The sequence below is a fragment of the Rhagoletis zephyria genome, unplaced genomic scaffold (genome assembly GCF_001687245.7).
Source record: "Rhagoletis zephyria isolate East Lansing unplaced genomic scaffold, Rhagoletis_zephyria_1.1 Rzeph_scaffold_00330, whole genome shotgun sequence".
In the NCBI taxonomy this organism is placed as follows: domain Eukaryota; kingdom Metazoa; phylum Arthropoda; class Insecta; order Diptera; family Tephritidae; genus Rhagoletis; species Rhagoletis zephyria.
The window spans coordinates 149946-173070 of record NW_016157414.1 but is presented as its reverse complement, the minus strand read 5'-3'; the positions used below and the strand labels follow the sequence as shown (position 1 = coordinate 173070).

General features: G+C 40.7%; 1 protein-coding gene across 1 annotated transcript; it reads left to right on the top strand.

Annotated features, from left to right (window-relative positions):
• Positions 1 to 18887: 18887 nt before the first annotated feature.
• On the top strand, positions 18888 to 19658 carry LOC108359037 (uncharacterized). The gene has a single exon (XM_017610664.1). It carries the CDS (start codon positions 18888 to 18890, stop codon positions 19656 to 19658), a length of 771 nt encoding a protein of 256 aa, XP_017466153.1.
• Positions 19659 to 23125: the final 3467 nt, after the last annotated feature.

Below are 23125 nucleotides of genomic sequence, written 5' to 3'. Positions count from 1 at the left end.
CGTCTGACGTTTTTACAGGAAATAGTGCTTTTTGCGTTCCTATGCACTTCTGCATCTGTTCTCCTTTTACTCTCATTTGAGAGCGTAAAATTGTAGTTTGACAGTTCCACAGGTTTTAGTCCGAAGTTCAAAGGAACAGACTAAAGGCTCTGTTATGCATACTTGGCATTGCATGCACTGCTATACCATTTTTACGTAGAAATCAAAAACCAACAGACTTTTACGTATGTAATACTGTGTGTTGGCTAACCGCTTACGCGCGAAGTTCATTTAACAGATTCCTGATGTGACAACTTTTAAGCAATGCCAAGTGTGCATAACGGAGCCTTTAAAGGTGCGGCTGACTACTAAAGCCCACCCACAACTACTGCTTTATCGATCACATGTTACATGCATGATGTCGAAATCGTCGATAATGATGTTCAACCGGCAAGTAGTGATAACCAGACATTGAACAAGCGGCCCATAGATTTTAGTGATGTGCTGAATTGTCGCGCGATTTTTTATTAAAAATTTTTATTATTTATCAAGGTATTGAATTTTATGGAAAAAGCGCCGCAGTCGAAAATTTTTAATAAAAAATCGCGCGATTTTTGAATTAAAATTTTCATTATTTATCGAAGTATTGATTTTTATGAAAAAAGCGCAGCAGTCGAAAATTGCGCGATTTTTTATTAAAAATTTTCATTCTTTTTCGAAGTATTGATTTTCGTTGGAAAAGCGCCGCAGGCGAAAATTTTCATTATTTATATATATATTAAACGAAAGAAGATACCGAAAAGCATTGAACAGTGCACACAGCTTATAAGGAAAAGTGAATTATTACGAAATACTAATACAGTGGCAGCACTATAGCTATTTTGGAATCTCGCGTTTCAGTTCGCAAAGATTGTCAACTTCTTTTTAATAACAAAATAATCTATCTTAGGTTGATAAAACTATGTGTTTGTTTAATAAATAAGTTAAATTATATATTTTAATAGTGTTTAAAAAGTGAGAACAGGTGATTTAGTGAATCTTTGTCGGTGTAATTGCCCATAGAAAACAACGAAATTTAACAAAAGTTTTTTGTTCATAACTTTTAAATGGTTAATAACATTAGCCTTTCCCCTCCGGATTGTTAATAGGTAGACCGAAACGCGTCGTTTGGTACCCCTCCCGACTTTTTCGGGCCTTTTTTACTATCGACGATTTCGACATCATGCATGTAACATGTGATCGATAAAGCAGTAGTTGTGCTTAACCGGACAAAAATACGAGTAGTATGCATGATTTAAAGATATTAATATATATTATATAAAGATATTAAGGGCCGGTTACTCAATGTCTGGTTAACACTAATCTGCGGTTAAACATCTTTAACGACGTGTTCGACTCCATGCATACAACAGGGAGTCGGTAACGTCGATAACTATGTTTAACCGCAGATTAGAGTTAACCAGACATTGAGTAACCGGCCCTAATAATTGGATCATGAGTAGTATGTACTTAGATTAACTTGTATCGATTCATCCCTAGGAATGAACTGCCGTTTTCAAAAATAGGTTCTTTCCTTAACAATCCGGACCGGATCCGGTAATTAGAGAATAAGCGAAAAGTTTGCTCTCAAAAATGGAACATAATCCAGAAGTACGGGAACGCTAAAAACCACTTTTCGTGTCCATAATTTGAGAAACCGCTGATTCACGTTGTGTTTTGTTTTGTCACTTAAATGCAAACCCTTGAAAATTGAATTTTGGTTTCACAAATTTGATTTTAAGTATATAAAAATTCAAAATACATCGGCTGCATTTCTTTATTCATTCTGAACGTTTGGAATAAACTTTTTTGTTTATTTATTCTTTAGAACGTTCCTGATGATATGTTGACGTATATTTCAAACGCATTCTCTTTATTCCGGCTGTGAAATGGGATTATCCGGAATGTATAAAGAAACGCTGTCAAAACCAAGCCATTCACTATTCCTTAAGGGCCATTCACATACAACTTTCCTCGCTTTGCTTGACAGTTCAAACTATGACAACAAAGCGCGAAACGCAGAAGGTATGCTACAATAAACGCTTTGACAGCTTTTGCATTCTCCTTTTCCTCCATATTTTTTATCTGTAAAATAGATAGCAATATAATAATATGCATTAATAATAGCAATAAAAATTCCTATTTACTCTATTTTTGTCATTAAATGCAAATGCAAGCGCACAAGAATAGACAAATGTAGACAGCTGATTGCCAAAGCGGGCAAAAGTTGAGAGTTGCCCAAGATTTTGCTTCGTTTTGCTTTGCTTTGCTTCAAACGTTTTTTATGTGAGCATACTCATGCTTATGCCTACATCGATCTTATTTGTCAAAGCAAAGAACTATCAAGCAAAGCGAAGAAAGTTGTATGTGAATCAGCCTTTAAAAGCACCAAGTAAATGCAGGTAATATGTAAACACAAAACAGCTGATATGCACTTTGACACTTTATCCATTTTTACCCGCAGAAAAAGTCTTGGCTGTTTCGGGCAGGAAAAAGAAGACACTTGCGATCCAATACGTTCCAATTTTCGCTCNAAGAACTATCAAGCAAAGCGAAGAAAGTTGTATGTGAATCAGCCTTTAAAAGCACCAAGTAAATGCAGGTAATATGTAAACACAAAACAGCTGATATGCACTTTGACACTTTATCCATTTTTACCCGCAGAAAAAGTCTTGGCTGTTTCGGGCCGGAAGAAGAAGACACTTGCGATCCAATACGTTCCAATTTTCGCTCTCTATGGGCTCTGTCACACGGTCAGTATTTATTGACGTGATCCAAGTATCGCGATATTTATTAACGGTGTAGCAAGGCGCATCAATACAAGGTGGTGTTGATTGATCAGCTGATTGGATATTTTTGTCTTTACACTAGTACAGGAGAATATCATCCAAGACGAAGCAGCTCAACTTTAGGATGTTAACAAAAGAAAATGATGAAAATTATCTCCTATTCCCTTTCGTTTTGACATCCTCCTGTACCAAAAAGCAATAACAAAATACACGGGCTTTTCATTCCTACGACAGCCGGTTCTACGTACCGGAATGACTCGGGTTTTACCCGACCAAGGGCTGTTATTTCGGCGATCTAACCCCGTTTAGGTCGGCGAAGTATCTCAAAATTTGTTCGTCCATAGCGCTACATTCGCTACGTTTTCTTCTACTCAGGGCTGGCATCGAGTCAAACCTAGGGCCAGAAACCTACAGCAGCTGTGTATGCCAGAGACGACTACACCACAACTCCACCTCAATCAAGTGCAATGCTTGCGAGGGGTGGAGACACCTCAGAGTCTGCTTACGACTACGGACACATCGGCAGTGGACCACGTCTTTTGTGGCCCCCTGCTGCTCAAACAGAGCAGCCTCCACGGCTAACCCCAGTCCACCTGAGCAGTCCCACACAAACACCATAGCACAACAACATAACACAATAGACCACACCACAACTGCTACAGACCACAGAACACACACAACCGCACCACCACCCACACGCCGCCGCCAGCAGCTCCTGGTTCCTCCTACAATCTGCACGGTATGTCACACCAGGATATTCCGTAATGTGACATCAGTCAAGTGCAACACCTGCCTTGGCTAGTGCCATTTTAGGGCATGCTCAGGTCTGCGCACCACGCGAGATTGGACGAGGAACTTCGAGGGCCCGTGTTACGGTGCTCGGTAGCAGACCTCAACTGCGACGCCACCCGCCACCACCACAGGGCGGCAACCACCTCAGCAGCGCACACAGCCAACTGCGAGACGACCACACACATCCCTCACACCCCGCATCACCACACGTCTCCCGAACCACATGAAGCTCCTTGAGTTTAACTGTAACGGGCTTCAGAGCAAGATCGAGGAGATAACCGTCTTCATGGGAAGGCATGGCATTTTGATAGCTCCGGTCCAAGAGACGAAGTTGCACAGCAATTCAACACTGTTGAATTGTGCCCGGTACAACGTGCACCGTCGAGATCGCGAGTGGGATCATGGTGGTGGCTTAGCGTTCATCACGCACCATACCGTGCAGTATCGTCTTATCGAAGCAGACATCGACCGTAGAATGTCAGGGCATTGCTATCCGGTCAGTCGATGTTGAGCTCGAAATATTTAACGTTTATATACCGCCTGTCACCTGCTGCCCGGCAGGATATCACCCTGACATAGGTGCGCTCCTCAGAGGTGAAAACCGTATGGTAGTAGGCGACTTTAATGCGCACCACGATCTTAGGCACTCAAGCCTGTCAAACGATCGTAGGGGAACTGACTTGGCTGAGCAGATAGAAGATTCGACATTCTGCACAACGAACGACGACGCACCCACCAGGATTATGGGCAGCTGCTGCAGCTCGCCAGGCATAACAATAGTTAGCGCTGGTCTGATAAGCAGCATATCATGGCGACCTATGCTGACTTTGGCATCAGACCATCTGCCCATAGTCATCTCGATCGATAAACCAACCGACTTTGCTTCCGCGGAGCACCGAACATATAACAACTTTTCTAAAGCTGATTGGAAAGGCTTCGCGGAATTTACTTAAAACAACTTCGCTGCTCTCCCCAACCAACCGACGTCCACCTTGGTGAACGTAAGTTCCGCAGGGCTGTCACTGCTGCTACAGCTCGCTTCATACCGGCAGGATGTATCACCGACCCACGTCCAAATTTCCCTGCTGAAGCGGCTGTTCTAGCCGATGAGCGTGATAGCCTTCGTCAGGCCGATCCCGGAGATCCCGTATTAAGGATCTCAACGCGGAGATTCGGCAACTAGTAAACGTACATAAGCGGAAGAAGTGGGAAGAGCATCTGAAGACCTGTAACTTCACCTCTGGTGTGAGTAAGCTTTGGTCAACCGTGAGGTCACTGTCCAATCCGACGAAGCACGACGGAATTTCTTTCGGCGACTATACTTCGTCGGATCCGGAGCGATGCGCGAGCTATTTCAGCCGGCAGTTCATATTGCATCCTCCGGTGGACAAAGCCAAGCGTCGAGTGACCAGAAGGCTGCACAAACTGCTAACAACCTGTGCCCCCTTGCTTTCACTTGCGGTGAAGTTCTGGTGGCCATCGGGAAGGCGAAAGCCTCCGAGAAGCCATGGGTCCCGACGGAATATGCATGCTGATGCTGAAAAATTTGGGTCCTGTGGGGGTAGCGTACCTAACGGAGGTCCTCAATTTGTCTATGGCCACTCTCATCATCCCAGACATCTAGAAGGTGGGGAGAGTGGTCCCACTGCTCAAACCGGGGAAACCTGCCAACATAGGAGATTCTTATCGGCCGATAACACTCCTTTCCCCGGTAGCGAAGACACTCGAGGCCTTGCTGTTCCCGTATTTCACAAACCACTTGACCCCAGCGAAGTATCAGCATGGTTTCCGTAAAGTGCACAGTACAACAACAGCACTTAACGCCATAAACACTCAGATAACTCGTGGCCTTAACTGTAAACGTCCCTGTAAGAGAACGATTCTAGTAGCGTTGGACCTGTCAAAGGCTTTTGACACTGTCAGCCATTCCACAGAGCCACAGAGGCTCAAACGGTGGTCGGAAAATTATCTGAGTGGTCGACACTCGTCGGTAATGTTTAGAGACAAATCGAGAAAACTTAGAAAAATAAAACAGGGTGGTGTCCTTTCCCCGCTACTGTTTAACTTTTACATTTCAAAGCTCCCTCAACCAACAGAGGGAGTCTCGATTATCTCNAAACGGGTATCTCTCTGAACTTTCTCGCTTCTTCACTGCAAAGTGTCTAGCCCTCCCCCCTACGAAATCCTCTGCGACCCTGTTCACAACCTGGACGAAGGAGGTCAGGCTACCGCTAGGAATTCACGTCGATTACACACCGATTCCGACGGTGAATAATCCTAAAATACTCGGAGTAACATTCGACAACCTGCTCTCCCTCTCTGCGCACGCAACCGCTATTGTCAATAAAGTACAGAGCCGCAACAAGGTCCTCAAGTCGCTAGCCGGCAGTACTTGGGGCAAAGACAAAGAAACGTTGCTGGCAACATACAAGGCAATAGGCCGGCCGGTTTTAAACTACGCAGCACCAGTGTGGTCGCCGGGGACTAGTAGGACGCAGTGGACGAAGCTACAGACGGTACAAAACACAGCACTTAGGACAGCGACTGGATGCCTCCTGATGCCACCAGAACACCACCTCCACGATGAGGCGAAAATGCTCCCAATTAGGGAGCACAACACGATGCTCTGCAAGCAGTTTATGGTTGGGAGCCACAGATGTGGCCACCCAAGGCACGTCAGGAGGTATCTATATGAACTGACGGACGAAGTCCAGAGGTTCATTAAGCAGCCTCTGGACCCGTCAGCTTACAGACAGGCCCTGAACGGCATTCACAGGGACGCTGTCTCGAGTTATGTAGACTCAAGACCTATGAATGCCGTTCTAGGCACACAAACACCGGTCATTGATCTGCCTCGGGAGACCAGAACAACAATAGCCCAACTTCGCTCTGGCTACTGCAGCAGGCTAAACTCCTACCTGAGTAGGCTAAATGCGGATGTGCCGAATGAATGTCCGGCATGCGGAGAGACCCCTCACGACTAGAAACATCTCTTCGCATGCCCGGAAAACCCCACAACCCTAACGGCCTCGTCCCTGTGGACCGACCCCATAGAGGCTGCACGCTTCTTGGGGCTGCCGTTAGTGGCACTCGACGACAACGACTGAGATATCAACCGATCTGGGCGGGGTTGTTGTAGCCGCTACAACAACAACAACAACACGGGACTTTTACTTATATGCAATCAACACCACCTTGTATGGATGCGCCTTGCAGTGTAGCATGCAGTATTGATGGATCGTTATCCATATCGCCAAATTTCAAAACGCGATCCATACAATTCGTCAGTACATTTTTTACTTTCATAATGCGAACATCGAAAACGTATTCGATCTGCCTTCGCTCTCGGTGCTTAAAACCTTTCAAAAGAAATTCAAAACATATTAATTAACATTGGAAATTTTAAAATAATTGTGGAATGCATTATCTGTAATTTATACACACAAAATAAAAATATTATAAATATCCATCAATCCATCAATATGGATCGCGATCCAAATATCGTGATAATTACTGACCGTGTGACAGGGCCCTACTACCCATTTTGTTGACTGGTAACTATATTTGATATTATGGTAACTATATTTGATAGAAAATGCAATGGAGGCACCAATAAAACATCTTTAATATTAAAAATGGTTAAATAAAGAATTGGGTATTATTATTGTAGGTCTTCTGAGGACAACCCGAGTTTTCGGAACGAAAAATATTGATTTTCAAGAATTCTATACCATTTCTATGAAAAGTTGTTTTTTCCATATAAAATACATGGAAAGCTTTGGAGCTTGGATCCACCTCTAAATATTTTTTGATCTCAAATTTGAAAAAATAGGTGTATAATTTTTCGGTATAGAATAATCCTAGGGGGTGAGAGTATTAAAATTCCGACTTTCCTTTTTTTTGACCACCCTAATGTACATGTCTTTATAACATTTTTAAATATTTGTTCGTCATATTGTACAGTAAGTCTTATATACACCCATAATATATAAACCCGGACATTTGGTAAGCCTAACCGTAAGGTTTATTTTTACCTTACTTAGGGCCGTTTGCACCATGTCTAGTTAATTCTAACTCCCAGTTAAACATCTTTATCGACGTTATCGGCACCCATCATATAACATGTGATCGATAAAGCAGTTAACGTGCTTAACTGAAGGATGTACCTCCAGTTAGCGTTAACTAGACATGGTGCAAACGGCCCTTAGAGCCGGTTGTTCAATGTCTGATTAGCACAAATGGGAGGTAGAAGCTCCGGTTAAGCACAACTCCTGCTTTATCGATCACATGTAACATGCATGATGTCGAAATCGTCGATAGTGTAGTGGTAGTGATAACCAGACATTGAACAACCGGCCCTTATATTTTACTTGTATGTACGTACACACATATACTTATAGTAATTTAGCCTCATTTATCAAAAATTCAACTAAATAACATGGCTTGGATGCATTTATCCGCCGATGTGCACACTTCAAGCATCAACACAAAATGAGGTTGTTGTTTTTGTTTCCAATGCGATGCTCACAAACCACGCTACAAACCACGAGCATGCTCGCTGAAAATCAAAATTTTTTGATTTTTTGTGAGCATGCTCGTGAACCGCCCTACAAACGACGAACATGCACCGCAAGCCGCGCATGTGCGCGCACATGTTCGTCGTGTGTAACCACTGTAATGTATATATCAGAGAGCTGCATGGATACACTCAAATTACATTTTAAGTCACTCGCTTTCTTTTCACATCTGCACACACTCGCACTCATTTATTTCCAAACGTGCGATAGCATTGAAAAAACATTGTCGGTTGAGTGAGTAATTCACAGTATCAAGTGCTCGATTCAAATAAGTGCTTGATTTTAAAAACAAGTGCATGCCATAACTGCTGTAATGAAAGTATCAAAGAAAAAACATTTGTAAAGACAATTTTTGTTAATTTTATTGGTTTCCTAACTGCATATTATACTGCAAAAATATCAACAGATTAAGGGCATCATCATTTGACAAAAGGTGGCATCTTTTGTCAGAAATAATATTTCCAGCAGAAGAAAAAACTCTTTCTGACGATGCGCTAGTTGAAGGAGTGGCTATTACTCTACGACTGAGTTTATGCAGCAGCGGCATTTCGCGTTTGTGTACCTCCCACCAATTAATTATATCGAGGTCCGCATGAAAATATACCTCAATATTTTCATATCGTCGTAGCTCTGCAGTAGCTTTGTCAGTTCTGCTCACAAAAACAGCTCAAAGTTGTCTGAAGGTAACAAAGGTCTATCCGCAATTTGTGGTTCCGTTGACCTGTCAGAATTCTCAGTTAACGTTCTCATAACTTGTAAACATTTCTCTTTTGTGTACCTTTGCTCAGATTCGGTAAAGTTCTTGAGCTCTTTTGCTGGCGGGTATAAAAAAAGCACAGTTTTGTGCAAATCTGTTAGTTTTCAACAGCAACTGTTTTTAAATAACAAAGCAACTTATTTTTCAAGTCCCTTATAAAGCCGATATCTTCTGAGGTAACATTGCATTTCTTTTGTAGACCAGTTATATAAATGTACGTCAGGTGCATAACTAAATAATTTAGTAAAACTAATATATTTAAAAAAATACTTCATCAATATCCATTTTTTTTCAAAATTGTCGTATTCTTTACTAATTGTTTGAAGTCAATGAGTGTCATTCGATTGCTCGACTTGGTTTTCATAACAGCATTTTTCACTCGCTTGCCTTGATTTGGAAAGAGTATATCAATGCCATATTTGAAATCAACTGAGTACACTGCAGCTAAACATTGATTTCAAAACTAACTATGAATCTCACTGTTTGTACGGTGTTTCTCACTAACCTTATAGAGTTCACAGCAATGAGTCCATACTGTTTAGATGGAAGTGAGTAAACTCATGCTGTTGTCTGGTATATATCATTACCTAAAGGCGAAAAGGTGCCAAGTCCATTTTTTAAATTGTTCAGGAGAGACGAAAAATCGATGTAGCTTAGCATTATCTGTCATTCTGTATCACAAACTAAATAAAAGAAAGTGGACTTAGCACCTTTTCACCTTTAGGTAGCAATACCTAATATAATATATGTATGTATGCAAATGAGCGTTAAAAAAATCTATGACGGAAATTTATTTTCCGTTTCGATTTTTCACACCATTTCCTCCGAAGGCTTTATTAAAACTATAAACTGCGAATTTTTTGCCACTTTTTTGGTTTTCCGCCATTTACTCTAGAATTTGAGGGTTTAGAAGTTAAACGGACCTCAGACTCGGATTCAGAGGGTCGAATACACGTCGGTAGGTGTCTGGTTATAAGCACACACCACTTTTTTTTGTGTGCTATATGTATATAATAGCTATTCTGATTTTTTTGTTTACTGAATATCTTATTTTAAGTATAAAAACCTGAAAAAATAAATGTATTTCATGCTGCTAAACGCTGTTTTCTTGATTAAAAGAAATGGCAGGAGAGAAGCCATTTTGGTAAGTTTTTGAACCCGCTCTTGGTAAGAAAGAAGGTTTTTCAGTGGCAACCCTGCTCGGGACGGATGTTCCCAATTGACGCGACACGCGGCACCAGCAGCAGTAGAGCGAATAGTTTATCTGTCTATAAAATATAACAAGGAGCTCTAATAATTAGCAGATTTTATTACCTCCCTCTTCATGACTATATCATGCGTTATCACAAATAATTTTATGCTTCCATTGTGCTTTCACGCTACGAAAAACGAAAACTCCACATCCTGCAAACCTTGCTGAAACATGTGCAGCATTACTAGCTTTCAGTTGTTTTTCGAAGACAGCTGAATGAAGGAAAACAAAAGTGGAAATGAATTAAAAAAAAACACGCATGAAGTGCTTATTTATAGTAAAATTGTTTGATTTTACATATTTTGAAGGAAACGGTGGATTCTATTGCGTTTGCAATTACAGCAGCGGAGTAATAGCCCTGTTATGCATACTTAGCGTTGCATTAGAGTTGTCATAAAAGAATCTGTTAAATGGGCTTTGCATGTAAGCGGTTACCCAACTCATAGCACTTAACATGTAGAATTATTTTGGGTTTTGATTTTTACGTAAAAATGGTATAGCAGTGCAAGTATGCATAACTGGGCTATAACAGCGCGCTATGGGAATAATATCACAAAGATATGCGGAGCAGTCTGGCATAGTAGCCATGGGCACATCTATGTATGTAAGATTCTGGTTGAATTGTTGAACCACAAGGCAGAACTTCTCCTATGCCTGAAGAACTGGTTCTTAATCCAGTTAATGCAATAACAGCTTCTTCCAAGCCATTGAAAACATGCACCTGTTGCGCTTTCTTCTGCCTTCGTCCGCGCTTCGTCTTTTTTCTGTGTTGCCGAAGAAGAGAGGCTTTCGCATGTCAAAGGTATACAATATTTATTGTGCATACCACTCCGTCTACGCCATCCACATTTTTTTTGCGCAGAACCCAAATCGAAATTTGCAAAAAAGTGGATAGTGCAAACCGAATTTATTAATAAGCTAGTGGTCGGAAATTAGAAACATTTATTTTAAATAAAAGTTTAATCCTTTGATTACACGTGTATGTTAAAGTTTTTGGACTCGGGTTATGCGTTTGGACACAACAACCGAAAATCATTGTACAAATAACTGAAGCGGACCCTAGTTTCTCGATAAGGGGCAATAAAGGTTCTTTTTTGCTCGTTTATATAAAGCAGTGGATAAAAATATAAGTATGTGCAAAACGCACATTTATCTGTTGAAATGAACACCACGGCTGCCACATTTGGTCACTTGCGACCAAAATAGGTAATAGGTTTGAGTCCTTGGTAACTTGGCAACTTTGTTTTTATTTTGGTAACTTTTGGTAAGTTTGCCGTGTATAACGTCAGACTAAAAAATTCGGATTAATTTGTTAAATTGAACTGTGGTTGTATGTAGCGGTGACAACACTACTAGAAACAATTGCGCTGATCAAGCAACACCCCTGCCAGCCAAAAGTGGCGAAAAATCTGGTGAAACCGCGGGTTTCGGTCACTTCAAAACTGGTGACAAAACGGGTGACATTTGTATGGGCGGTGTGCAGATTGTCACCACTTTCCCCCTGTACGTGTGAGCCTTGCATCATTGTCGCACTCATTCAGATACTTCGTAAGGAAAACATATAGCTGCACTCGTCTAGCATTGCCCACTTCAGCTGGCGCAGGGTTGCATTCTCTTCACAGCGAATTCAAAATAACCTTAAACACTTTAAGGGCCGGCTGTTCAAAGTCTGATTAGCGCAAATCGGAGGTAGGAGCTCCGGTTAGATACAACGACTGCTTTATCGATCACATGTTATACGCATGATGTCGAAATTGTCGATAATGATGTCTAACCGGCAAGTAGTGATAACCAGACATTGAACAACCGGCCCTAAATAAAAAATCTTAAAATTTTTTTTGATTTTTATTTTGCAAAATTTATTTTTCAAAATACATTGTTAACCTAATATAAATAGTGAGTAATCAATATTATGAATAAAAATTACAATTAACATTTATAATAAAGATATTTTTACATACATATGTGGTTGCTTAATTGCTTATTATTGTAGTAGTAATATACATATATTACAAATTGCATATAGATGTTTTCAAAAGTTGCAAAATTTCAATAAAAAGTTAAACGATTTTAACAGTATTACAATCAAAAGGAAGGTAATCGATTTACCTTTCTTTTAATATATATTGATAGTTGAAAATCATTTGTACTGGTTCACAAAAATTCAGTTTTGTTAGAACTTTGCAAAATGTGGCAACTTTTTCACTTCTTACAGTTGCAAATCATTTGTAATGGGGCACAAAAATTCAGTTTCGTTACAACTTTGCAAAATTTTACCACTTTTTCACTTTTTATATATAGATGTTTTCAAAAGTTGCAAAATTTCTATAAAATAGTTAATCGATTTTAACAATATTATAATCAAAAGAAAGGTAATCGATTTACCTAACCTAACCGGCCCTAAGAGTTGCAAATCATTTATGGTGGTTCAGAAAAATAAAGTTTTCTTACAACTTTGCAAAATTTGACAAGTTGGACCTACACTTTGNTAAGGAAAACATATAGCTGCACTCGTCTAGCATTGCCCACTTCAGCTGGCGCAGGGTTGCATTCTCTTCACAGCGAATTCAAAATAACCTTAAACACTTTAAGGGCCGGCTGTTCAAAGTCTGATTAGCGCAAATCGGAGGTAGGAGCTCCGGTTAGATACAACGACTGCTTTATCGATCACATGTTATACGCATGATGTCGAAATTGTCGATAATGATGTCTAACCGGCAAGTAGTGATAACCAGACATTGAACAACCGGCCCTAAATAAAAAATCTTAAAATTTTTTTTGATTTTTATTTTGCAAAATTTATTTTTCAAAATACATTGTTAACCTAATATAAATAGTGAGTAATCAATATTATGAATAAAAATTACAATTAACATTTATAATAAAGATATTTTTACATACATATGTGGTTGCTTAATTGCTTATTATTGTAGTAGTAATATACATATATTACAAATTGCATATAGATGTTTTCAAAAGTTGCAAAATTTCAATAAAAAGTTAAACGATTTTAACAGTATTACAATCAAAAGGAAGGTAATCGATTTACCTTTCTTTTAATATATATTGATAGTTGAAAATCATTTGTACTGGTTCACAAAAATTCAGTTTTGTTAGAACTTTGCAAAATGTGGCAACTTTTTCACTTCTTACAGTTGCAAATCATTTGTAATGGGGCACAAAAATTCAGTTTTGTTAGAACTTTGCAAAATGTGGCAACTTTTTCACTTCTTACAGTTGCAAATCATTTGTAATGGGGCACAAAAATTCAGTTTTGTTAGAACTTTGCAAAATGTGGCAACTTTTTCACTTCTTACAGTTGCAAATCATTTGTAATGGGGCACAAAAATTCAGTTTCGTTACAACTTTGCAAAATTTTACCACTTTTTCACTTTTTATATATAGATGTTTTCAAAAGTTGCAAAATTTCTATAAAATAGTTAATCGATTTTAACAATATTATAATCAAAAGAAAGGTAATCGATTTACCTAACCTAACCGGCCCTAAGAGTTGCAAATCATTTATGGTGGTTCAGAAAAATAAAGTTTTCTTACAACTTTGCAAAATTTGACAAGTTGGACCTACACTTTGAAGGTCCTCCTGGCGTTGAAGGTGCTGAGGGCGGAAGGTACCCATGGTGCTCCTGCCGATGAAGGAGCTGAGGATAGAAGGTACTGGTGGTGCTCCTGGCGACAAGAAGTTGAGGTCAGAATGTTTTAGCGATGAAGATGCAAGCGTTGAAGGTGAATCCCAAATCGGTAAACAAACAAAAATATCAATTCAAATTTATAAACATATAAAAAGTCTCAATACATACCTTAAGAATGTGACTAAGTCGCTGCTGTTTTGCAGTCTAAAAGAAGAAATTACATTATAATTAAATAAAATTGTTAAATACGTATCCTTACCTTCAAAATTTTCGCAAAGTGACATTTCTTCACAGTATGTATACTGTCATCAAAACTCCGATGTTTCTAACTTGCTCGCTCTAACGCATAGAATTCTTATTAGAGTACGAATTCTTATCGGGTATGTAGCTCTAACAAAGGGACATTTGTTTGACAGTTCGAACAAAAAATTTGTAAGTGTGTGGGTGAGATGACTAAAAAGTTGTGAATGTGTTTGTAAATCGTTTGATTTTCAGGGGAAAGTGGTGAGCCGTGGCTGGCAGGGACAGCGCTTAGCAAAAATAACTAACCACACATCGAAGAAAATTATCGCTGGGCAGTCTACTCGTTAATTTATCACAGCATGGGGCGCCAGTCACACGGATATCTATTGTGATATTTGGATCGTGATTCATATTGATTGATTTCAAAATAGTGATGGATCGCGCGGGAATGCTACATGCTCAATATTAACGCGTCACTATTTATATGTTTTTGTGTAAAGAAGTTTAAAGTCCGATTGATGAAGCTTGGAAACCTTATCTTGATGTTTTTTTATTGAAAATCGTCTCTAAGTTTTATTATATGTATGGTGATTCCACATCTAATTTGTTCGAAATGCATGCAATTGATATCACCAAAGATGCCACACCTTCAATACTTATTGATAGATCTTTGATACATATATAGAGGATATGAAAAAAGGAGGTTTGAACAGCAGTTTGTACGGTGTATTTGGGCGCTTTATAGCCTTATTATATGCACTTAAGTCGAATTTTTAAATATTTTTTTGTTCTGCAGCTAAGATCCCGTTCAAAACGCAATAGCATAAAGCGCGTTTTTGTGAAAAGTATATTTTTAAACGCGTGCGTTGCAAAAATTTTTGTGTTGTTTTTTGTTTCCCAAATTTTTTCTTCTTTATACATGTACGTATACGGAGATTGAATAAAAATGTATTTATATGCGTATGTGAATGTATCTAATTATTATATTAGGCTTTGAGCGCTAGAGTAGCTTAACTGATATTTCAAAAAAAGTTGAGGTGCCCTTTAAAATGCTTTACCAGAATCGAAACGGTAATAGCCCGAGGCACGCCCTTTTAGTTTTCTTATACTATAACATGTAGCATCACGTAGGTGCAATGAATTTTTTAGTAAAAGACCGCATTTATTTTTTATGGATCCTTCTTTTTCATATTACTAAAGATTTTTTGGAAAATAAATTTCTATAGTTTTCTTACTATTTCTACGATTCGTAGCAAAATCCGAATACGAAAGAGTTGTAGAATAGGGATGTAAATTTCTTAAAGAGTCAGATAATATTTCATGAAACCAAAGTGTTTTGCCGTCAGGTAATTTAAGATATTTTAAATGAATACACACGTATTAACAGCTCTGCTAATACGATGAAATAAGTACACAAATTTACCTTGCGAGTTATTCAGCCTCATTGCGTAAGTCGTAAATAATGCTAAATTGTACGACTCGACAACATTGGCATTGTTTACTGTCGTGCTGAAAAAAATAAGCGACGAAAATCGTCGGAAACTTTACAGAGTCGTATCAAACGACACGACTTGCATTCGACACGACTCTCGCAATGAGGGTGATTATTTTTTAATGCATAAAAAATTCCTTAAAAAAATTTTAAAATTGCCAAAACAATAATTTGTTGAGGTGGCTACTTGAGCAATTTACGAAAAGTATAAACGTCATAAGCATAGTTTATGTCAAAAAATTTCAAAGTGAAACTACCTTCTTTTTTTGTATCATGGTATTACATTAAAACAAACAACTACTCAGCATTTCAAAATTGTTTGATTAAGTTTAGTTTTGAAATACTCACCATCACTTTTACAAGTAGCGAAGGAACTTTCTTCGATTTCGCCCCACGGCATCGATGTTGCGCCAAAAATTAAAAAAATTGATGTATCGATGTCAGAACCGATTTTTTTTTGCATCTCTACTAGTCGCTATACCATTTGTTAACAGCAGCGTTGCCGGGAGCTTGAAAAAAGTAGCAATTGCCAAGCAGAAAAAGTAGCAAAAGCAAGCAAAACTGTTTTATTTTAACTTTTATTTGAAAAAAACAAATTATAAATAATATTTTATAATTAAATCCATAGTTATAAAAACAACTTAATATTGCTTAAACAAAACCAGAGAATCTGTATGCTTATTTGCATAACGAAAAACAAACTTATATGACCTGTTCGCGCCTAATACGTTACTTTCAATTAGACCTTAAGCGTGTGTCTCGTTTGGCAGCACTGTCTGTAACCTGTCTAACTTGACATCCTTTCTACTTCCCTTCTATTAAATGGATTTAACCAAATTGGACGTGTTTAATTTTAATCCGAGGTAATCCGCTTAGTTTTCCCCGCTATTTTTCAAACTATAGTTTCAAACGCTATTTAACCGCCACAAAGTGGTCCTTCAAAACGGATTCCGCGATATTTTCGTTGTATACAGTCCACACCGCGTTATTTTAATATAACAAAATTTTACCACACCCGCAAAATGTCGTCGCTTAAAGTCCGCGATTCCGCTTTAAAAGCCATAAAGCGCTGTTTACAATCGAGCTTTCGGTCGACGTAGAGGTTGTATCTACGTACTTGCAGTTGTTGGAGGAACAATGGGTACGATTTTGTGAAGCTCAACAAGAGGTAGAGCTCTCGTGCGGCGAAGAAAGCGTCGAGATGGAGGAGCAATCTCGAATTCAAGGTGAGGAGTGGTATACTATCGCCAAGGTGAATTTCAAACGCCTTACGGCTGCGCTCAAGATACCTACGCCTCAAGCCACTCAAACTACGCCAGCACCTGCGCCGCTTCCGAAGCTGCAGCTACCGTCGTTTAGTGCGCCGAATGGCTCACCTTTCATGACGCCTTTTGTTCGCTCGTCAATGCCAATGCAAGTCTGACGGGCGGACAGAAGGGCGAAGTACTGGAGTTGGTAAGCAGTTTAGCAGTGAGTGACAGCAACTACAGTGAGGCCTGGGACTTGCTGACCTCACGCTACAAAGTCATGCGGATCATAGTAGACAGCCATATAAAAGCCATATAAACATGTGCTTAACCTAACCTTGCAGCATTTTGGTGCGCTACTTGCACTCGGGCGTCCGGTTGAGTTTTGGGATGACTGGATTGTCCACCTAACCGTGTCGAAATTAGCCTACGAGACTCGCAAGCAATGGGAATTATCGCTCGTAGCCGACGATTTGCCGACATTCGCTACGCTAAGTGACTTTCTCGAAACTCTGCAGAGTCAGATAGAGCTAAAGCTGCAGCTTGTACGTACTGCAAAGGTGAGCACAGAATCTACACATGTTCGAAATTCAGTCAGCTCGACGCAAAGGCCAAGCTAACAACCATAAAAGCTCAAGGTGCGTGCTTAAACTGCCTTAGTAAGGGGCATGTCATCGCAAAATAACGCAGTCCATCATCGTGTCGCATATGCCAACGTCGGCATCACTCGCTACTGCACTCTAGCCTTAACAACCAACAGCCCGTACCTGTTAACAACGAAACCGAACCTACCGTAAATGTTACGTCGTATTATGCTGACGCGGAACGCGTTATTTTATTGGCCACCGCTGAAGTTTATTTGCAAGACCACGCTGGTCACTGGCAATCCGCACGGGCGCTACTCGACAATGGTTCACATGCTTCTTTCATCACTGAATCCTGCGTGCAACGCCTTCATCTCCCCAGAAGCTCATCAACGGCATGCGTTACAGGTGTTGGCTTAATCCAAGAAGGTCGGACCAAGGGAGAAGTCAAGGTTTGTGTAGCTCCGCGGTCATTAGACCCAAACTTTCAAGTGAGTACGCTAATTTGGTCAAAAATTACTAATGACCTCCAACCACAGCTGTACAGTGCCCACACACTCGCGATTTACCACTAGCTGATTCAAACTTTTCCAAGCCTGGGCCTATCGATATTTTGATTGGCATGGATGAGATGCACAAGTTTTTGCTCGAGGGCCTGAAGAAGGAGCAAAACGGCTCTCCGATGGCTCAGAACACCGCGTTTGGTTGGGTGTTGTTCGGAAACGCTACTCCTTCACAAAGGCAACCTGCTTCAATCTCAACGCTGCACTGTGACACCCAGCTAACGCAACTTCTCACCAAGTTTTGGGAACTTAAGGAGCTGCCGCCGAGAAAGTTTTACACGACTGAAGAGCTTTATTGTAAAAAGTTATTCGACAATACAACACAGCGTGCGGAAGATGGTCGCTTTATAGTACGCTTGCCGCTCAAAAAGGAATTTCCGATTGGTGAATCTCGAAACGTAGCAGTTCGTGCACTACTAAGGATGGAAAAGCGGTTCGTCGCCAACAAGCGCCTTCATGATGAATACAGAAAGCTTATGCAAGAGCTTGTTGACTTGGGTCATATGGAGCCTGCTGGTCCAGCCACTCAAGCCAACTATTACATGGCGCACCATGCAGTGGTCAGGGATACGAGTGCCACTACTCAGCTTAGAGTTGTGTTTAATGCCTCCATAAAGACATCACCCGGCCATTCACTGAACGACGCTCTAATGGTAGGCCCTCAGCTGCAACAAGATCTTTTCTCGATTTGGATTCGCTTTCGCACGCGTCGCTATGGTCTTATTGCTGAGGCAAGTCTACGTTTCTGAGCGGATATTGATAACCAACGTATTGTGTGGCGTGAGCACGCTTCAGAGCCATTGCCCGACTACCGCCTTCTAAGGGTGATTTATGGGGTGGCCGCCGCCTCACACCTCGCCGTGAAGTCGCTACACCGCGCAGCATTGGATGCAGGCAACGTCTATCTGAAATCTGACTTCTACATGGATGATTTGCTCACCGGTTCGGATTCACTCCAAGAGCTATCATCGCTTCAAAGGGATGTTTCTCTCGTGCTCTCTCAGAGCGGATTCGAGCCCCGAAAGTGGGCAACGAATTGCCAACCGTTAAGAGATCAAATACAGCATGCGTCGAAGCAAATATCTCATCTGCTGGCTGAAGCAAATGATATCCGCACTCTGGGCTGTATCTGGCATACAGCCAACGACTCTCTCTCGATCGCATTTAATCTGGACGAGCTGCCGAAAAAGCTAACAAAACGCGTGTGCCTCTCCGACTCGAGCAAAATATTCGACCCGCTGGGACTAATTTCTCCTTGTACGATTGGTTCTAAAATATGGCTGGAGAAGGTTTGGCGCTCGAATGTGGACTGGGACGAGTTGGTACCACCTGGCATATCTATCGAATGGTTGACTCACAGACGGGAGCTAGCTGAACTTTCGTCGCTTAAACTATGTCGCTGGATTGGCACTAGTTCCATTGCAGATGCTGAGTTCCACATCTTCACAGATGCTTCGGAAGCTGCTTATGCGGCCGCTGTTTACTGTCGAACACTAACTTCCGTCGACGATGTCAGTGTTGTGTTGATTGCTGCGAAACCAAGGGTCGCTCCTTTGAAAACTACATCGCTGCCGCGATTGGAACTATGTGCAGCACATCTGGGTGCGAAGCTAGTTCGGCAGGTGGAATCAAGCTTTGGCTGCAGGCTCGAAAGGTTGTATGAGTGGACCGACTCAATGGTAACTTTAGCGTGACTGCAAGGAGATCCAAGCCGCTGGTCAGTATTCGTGGCGAATCGCGTCGCCGACGTACAGGAGGCCTTACCATCAGCACAGTGGAGACACATCGCCTCCGAGCACAACCCTGCGGATTGTGCCTCAAGGGGTATCACACCTTCACAACTCGTCGCCCATCCCTTATGGTGGCACGGGCCAACCTGGCGTCGAGAACGTGAGCGGTGTTTGGTTCAAACTTCCAGGCAACGCACAACAGAGCTGGAACGGAAGTCCAGCAAAGCCGTATCACACTTTGCGAAATCCGCCGATGAATGGGATCTGCTAACCAGATTTAGCTCATACAATAAACTAAAACGAATTACCGCCTATTTGATTCGTTTCGTCAACAACTCGCGCATGTCCGCCCGTCAGTCCAATGGAGCCGCGCGGCTGTTGGGACCGTTAACCAGCACAGAAATTAACAAAGCTGAGCTCTTATTGGTAAGGTACTCCCAATGTAACGTTTTCTCAAAGGAAGTTTCTAATTGCAGGTCGAAGAAACCAATACCCTTGCGCAGCAGCCTCGTTCGTCTTCAGCCGTTTCTAGATGCCCATGGTATTCTTCGTGTTGGAGGCCGCATCAAGAAGGCATCGTGCTCAAACGATATCAAACACCCGATGATATTGCCCAAGAAATCGTCGCTCACCAAAGTTATCGCCGCTGAAATCCACATCGCCATGTTGCACGCTGGACCGCAAATGATGCAAGCAGCCATTCAACGCCGATTCTGGGTCCCCGGCATCCGAAACCTCGTTCGAGAGATACATCGTCATTGCATACGATGTAAACGCCTAAGTCGCAAGCCGCTGCAACAACAGATATCCGAATTACCGTCGAGCCGTGTTACGAGTACACGATGTTTTCTTCAAAGTGCAGTCGACTTTTCCGGTCCGTACAATGTAAAATTTACACATGGAAGAGGCGCGAGGTCAACGAAGGCGTACGTATGCTCCTTTATATGAATGAGCACAGGTGCAATGCACTTGTAATTGGCCGGAGATCTCCCTTCAGTTAGTTTTATCGCCACCTTCAAGCGCTTTACCAATCGAAGAGGGCATTTCCAACACGTGTATTCCGACAATGGCACTAATTTTGTCGGAGCCGAAAGGGAGTTGCGTGCTGCATTCGAACGCTGCATCGGTGACGACAAGCTGACGAGTTACTTTGCTAACGCTCAAACTACTTGGCATTTTAACCCACCAAGCGCCCCGCACATGGGTGGTTATTTGGAGGCTGGTATAAAGCGTATCAAATACCACCTCAAGCGTGCCTTAGACTCCACTCTTTTGATTTACGAAGAATTCGCTACAATTGTAACGGAGGTTGAACCCTGTGTGAATTCTAGGCCTATTTTCTGGATACCCTCTGACGTCAAAGATTTTGAAGTGCTAACAACAGGCCACTTTATAATCGGCGAACCTTTAAAGGGCCTTCCGGATCCTGACTTGGGAGTTTTTAAAGGGACGCTTCATCAACGGTGGCAAATGATTACAGCGATAAAGCAACATTTCTGGAAGCTATGGTGAGACGAATATCTCGCGAACCTTCAGCGATGCACGAAGTGGCTTCGTCCAACGCAAAACTTACAAAGGGACGACGTGGTGATTGTTCACGACAACAACGCACCTCCCACGAAATGGAAGCTCAGCCGTGTTCTTGACAGTCACCCCGGTGTTGATGATCGCGTTCGGGTCATCAACTTAAGGACATTCGAAGGAGAGCTGCTCGACCCATTGTGAAGTTGTCGCTCTTGCCGACTAATACTGATATTTTTTCCATGTAAGTATTCAATGTAAAATTATTATATATGTACATACTTTTAAAGTAAGTTTCGAACAGACGTTCAAGGCGTCCGGTATGTTCACGCCTAATACGTTACTTTCAATTAGGCCTTAAGCGTATGTCTGGTTTGGCAGCACTGTGTGTAACCTGCCAAACTTGACATCCTTTCTACTTCTCTTCTATTAAATGGATTTAAGCAAATTGGACGTGTTTAATTTTAATCCGAGGTAATCCGCTTAGTTTTTCCCGCTTATAAACCCGCAAACGCTATTTAACCGCCACAGGACCGTTAAACCACACCAAATCATTGCGCAACCCGAGAGCTGTACAAGTAAATATTGTGGAAACTACTACACAATAAAATTGCGCAAACCGTGCTCAAGTAAATATGTGGAAGAAATATGACTGTGTGTTGCATCTATTGATAGCTTCAGATTTAAAATGCAAAAAAATAATATAAAGTAGAACGCTTTATTTTCTATCTTATTTTATATATATTTATTTACATCGACCTCTCGTCGATTGCGTATTTTTCGAATGCCCTCTATCTTCTTTTTTCTCCCTCCTCTTGGTCCTTTTACATGTTTCACTTGTCCAGTTTTTGTCTATTCGTCTTGTTCATCTCCGTTGTACGTTATTGTCAGATATTAGGTACTTTACAAATTTTCTTTGGCGCATATTCATAGTCATATTTAGTACTCAACTAAGTCGAAACTATTCTAAGTCACAACTAAAGCTATTCATAGTCGCCTTAGTTTCGACTTTTCTGGCTAAGTACCAACTTAAAATTTAGTTTCGGCTGCAGCTGCAACTAAGTCGTAACAGGAAGAAGTATTTTATCAAATTAAGGGAAAACAGACGAAATATGTAAAAATTAAGTTGGTAGAGGGTGATTTTGATAATATTGAATAATCTCCAATTAAAATTTACAAAGATCGATCCATTTTAATCGGAAGATGAAATTAAATGCGTATTACAATTCGAATAAAGCTACATCACAATTTTATAATTGGAATAATTTAGATAAATTCTCAAATAATAAGTTAGTTTCACGCTAGTTCTTTTAAAGTAAATTTGTGCATAACATTTAGATATCTACTATTTGTATGTTTCACAGGATGCTTTCGATAAACATCGACTTCACATCACTGCGGTTGTTCTGGCTATTTCACACAAATAACAAGAAAATTGTACCTTATTCTTTTGCATAATCATGCAATGAAAATAAAAATTACATAAACAGCTGATCAAACTGGACATTATTTAATAAAAATGTAATTTTTCCAAAATATCGTAAAGAAAAATCGATACATTTTCACACTCGTTTTGCTATATCGTAAACTAAGTCGAAATTACTTAGTAGGAGTCTGGGATGCGACTATGAATAGAGGTAAATTTTAAGTTGGTACTTAAATTTAAGTTGCAACTTTGTTGGTTTCGACTAAGGGCCGTTTGCACCATGTCTAGTTAATTCTAACTCCCAGTTAAACATCTTTATCGACGTTATCGAAACCCATCATATAAGATGTGATCGATAAAGCAGTTAACGTGCTTAACTGAAGGATGTACCTCCAGTTAGCGTTAACTAGACATGGTGCAAACGGCCCTTAGTTGCTGGACTATGAATACGCGCCTTTATCATTGAGTACAGTGTTGCCACGCA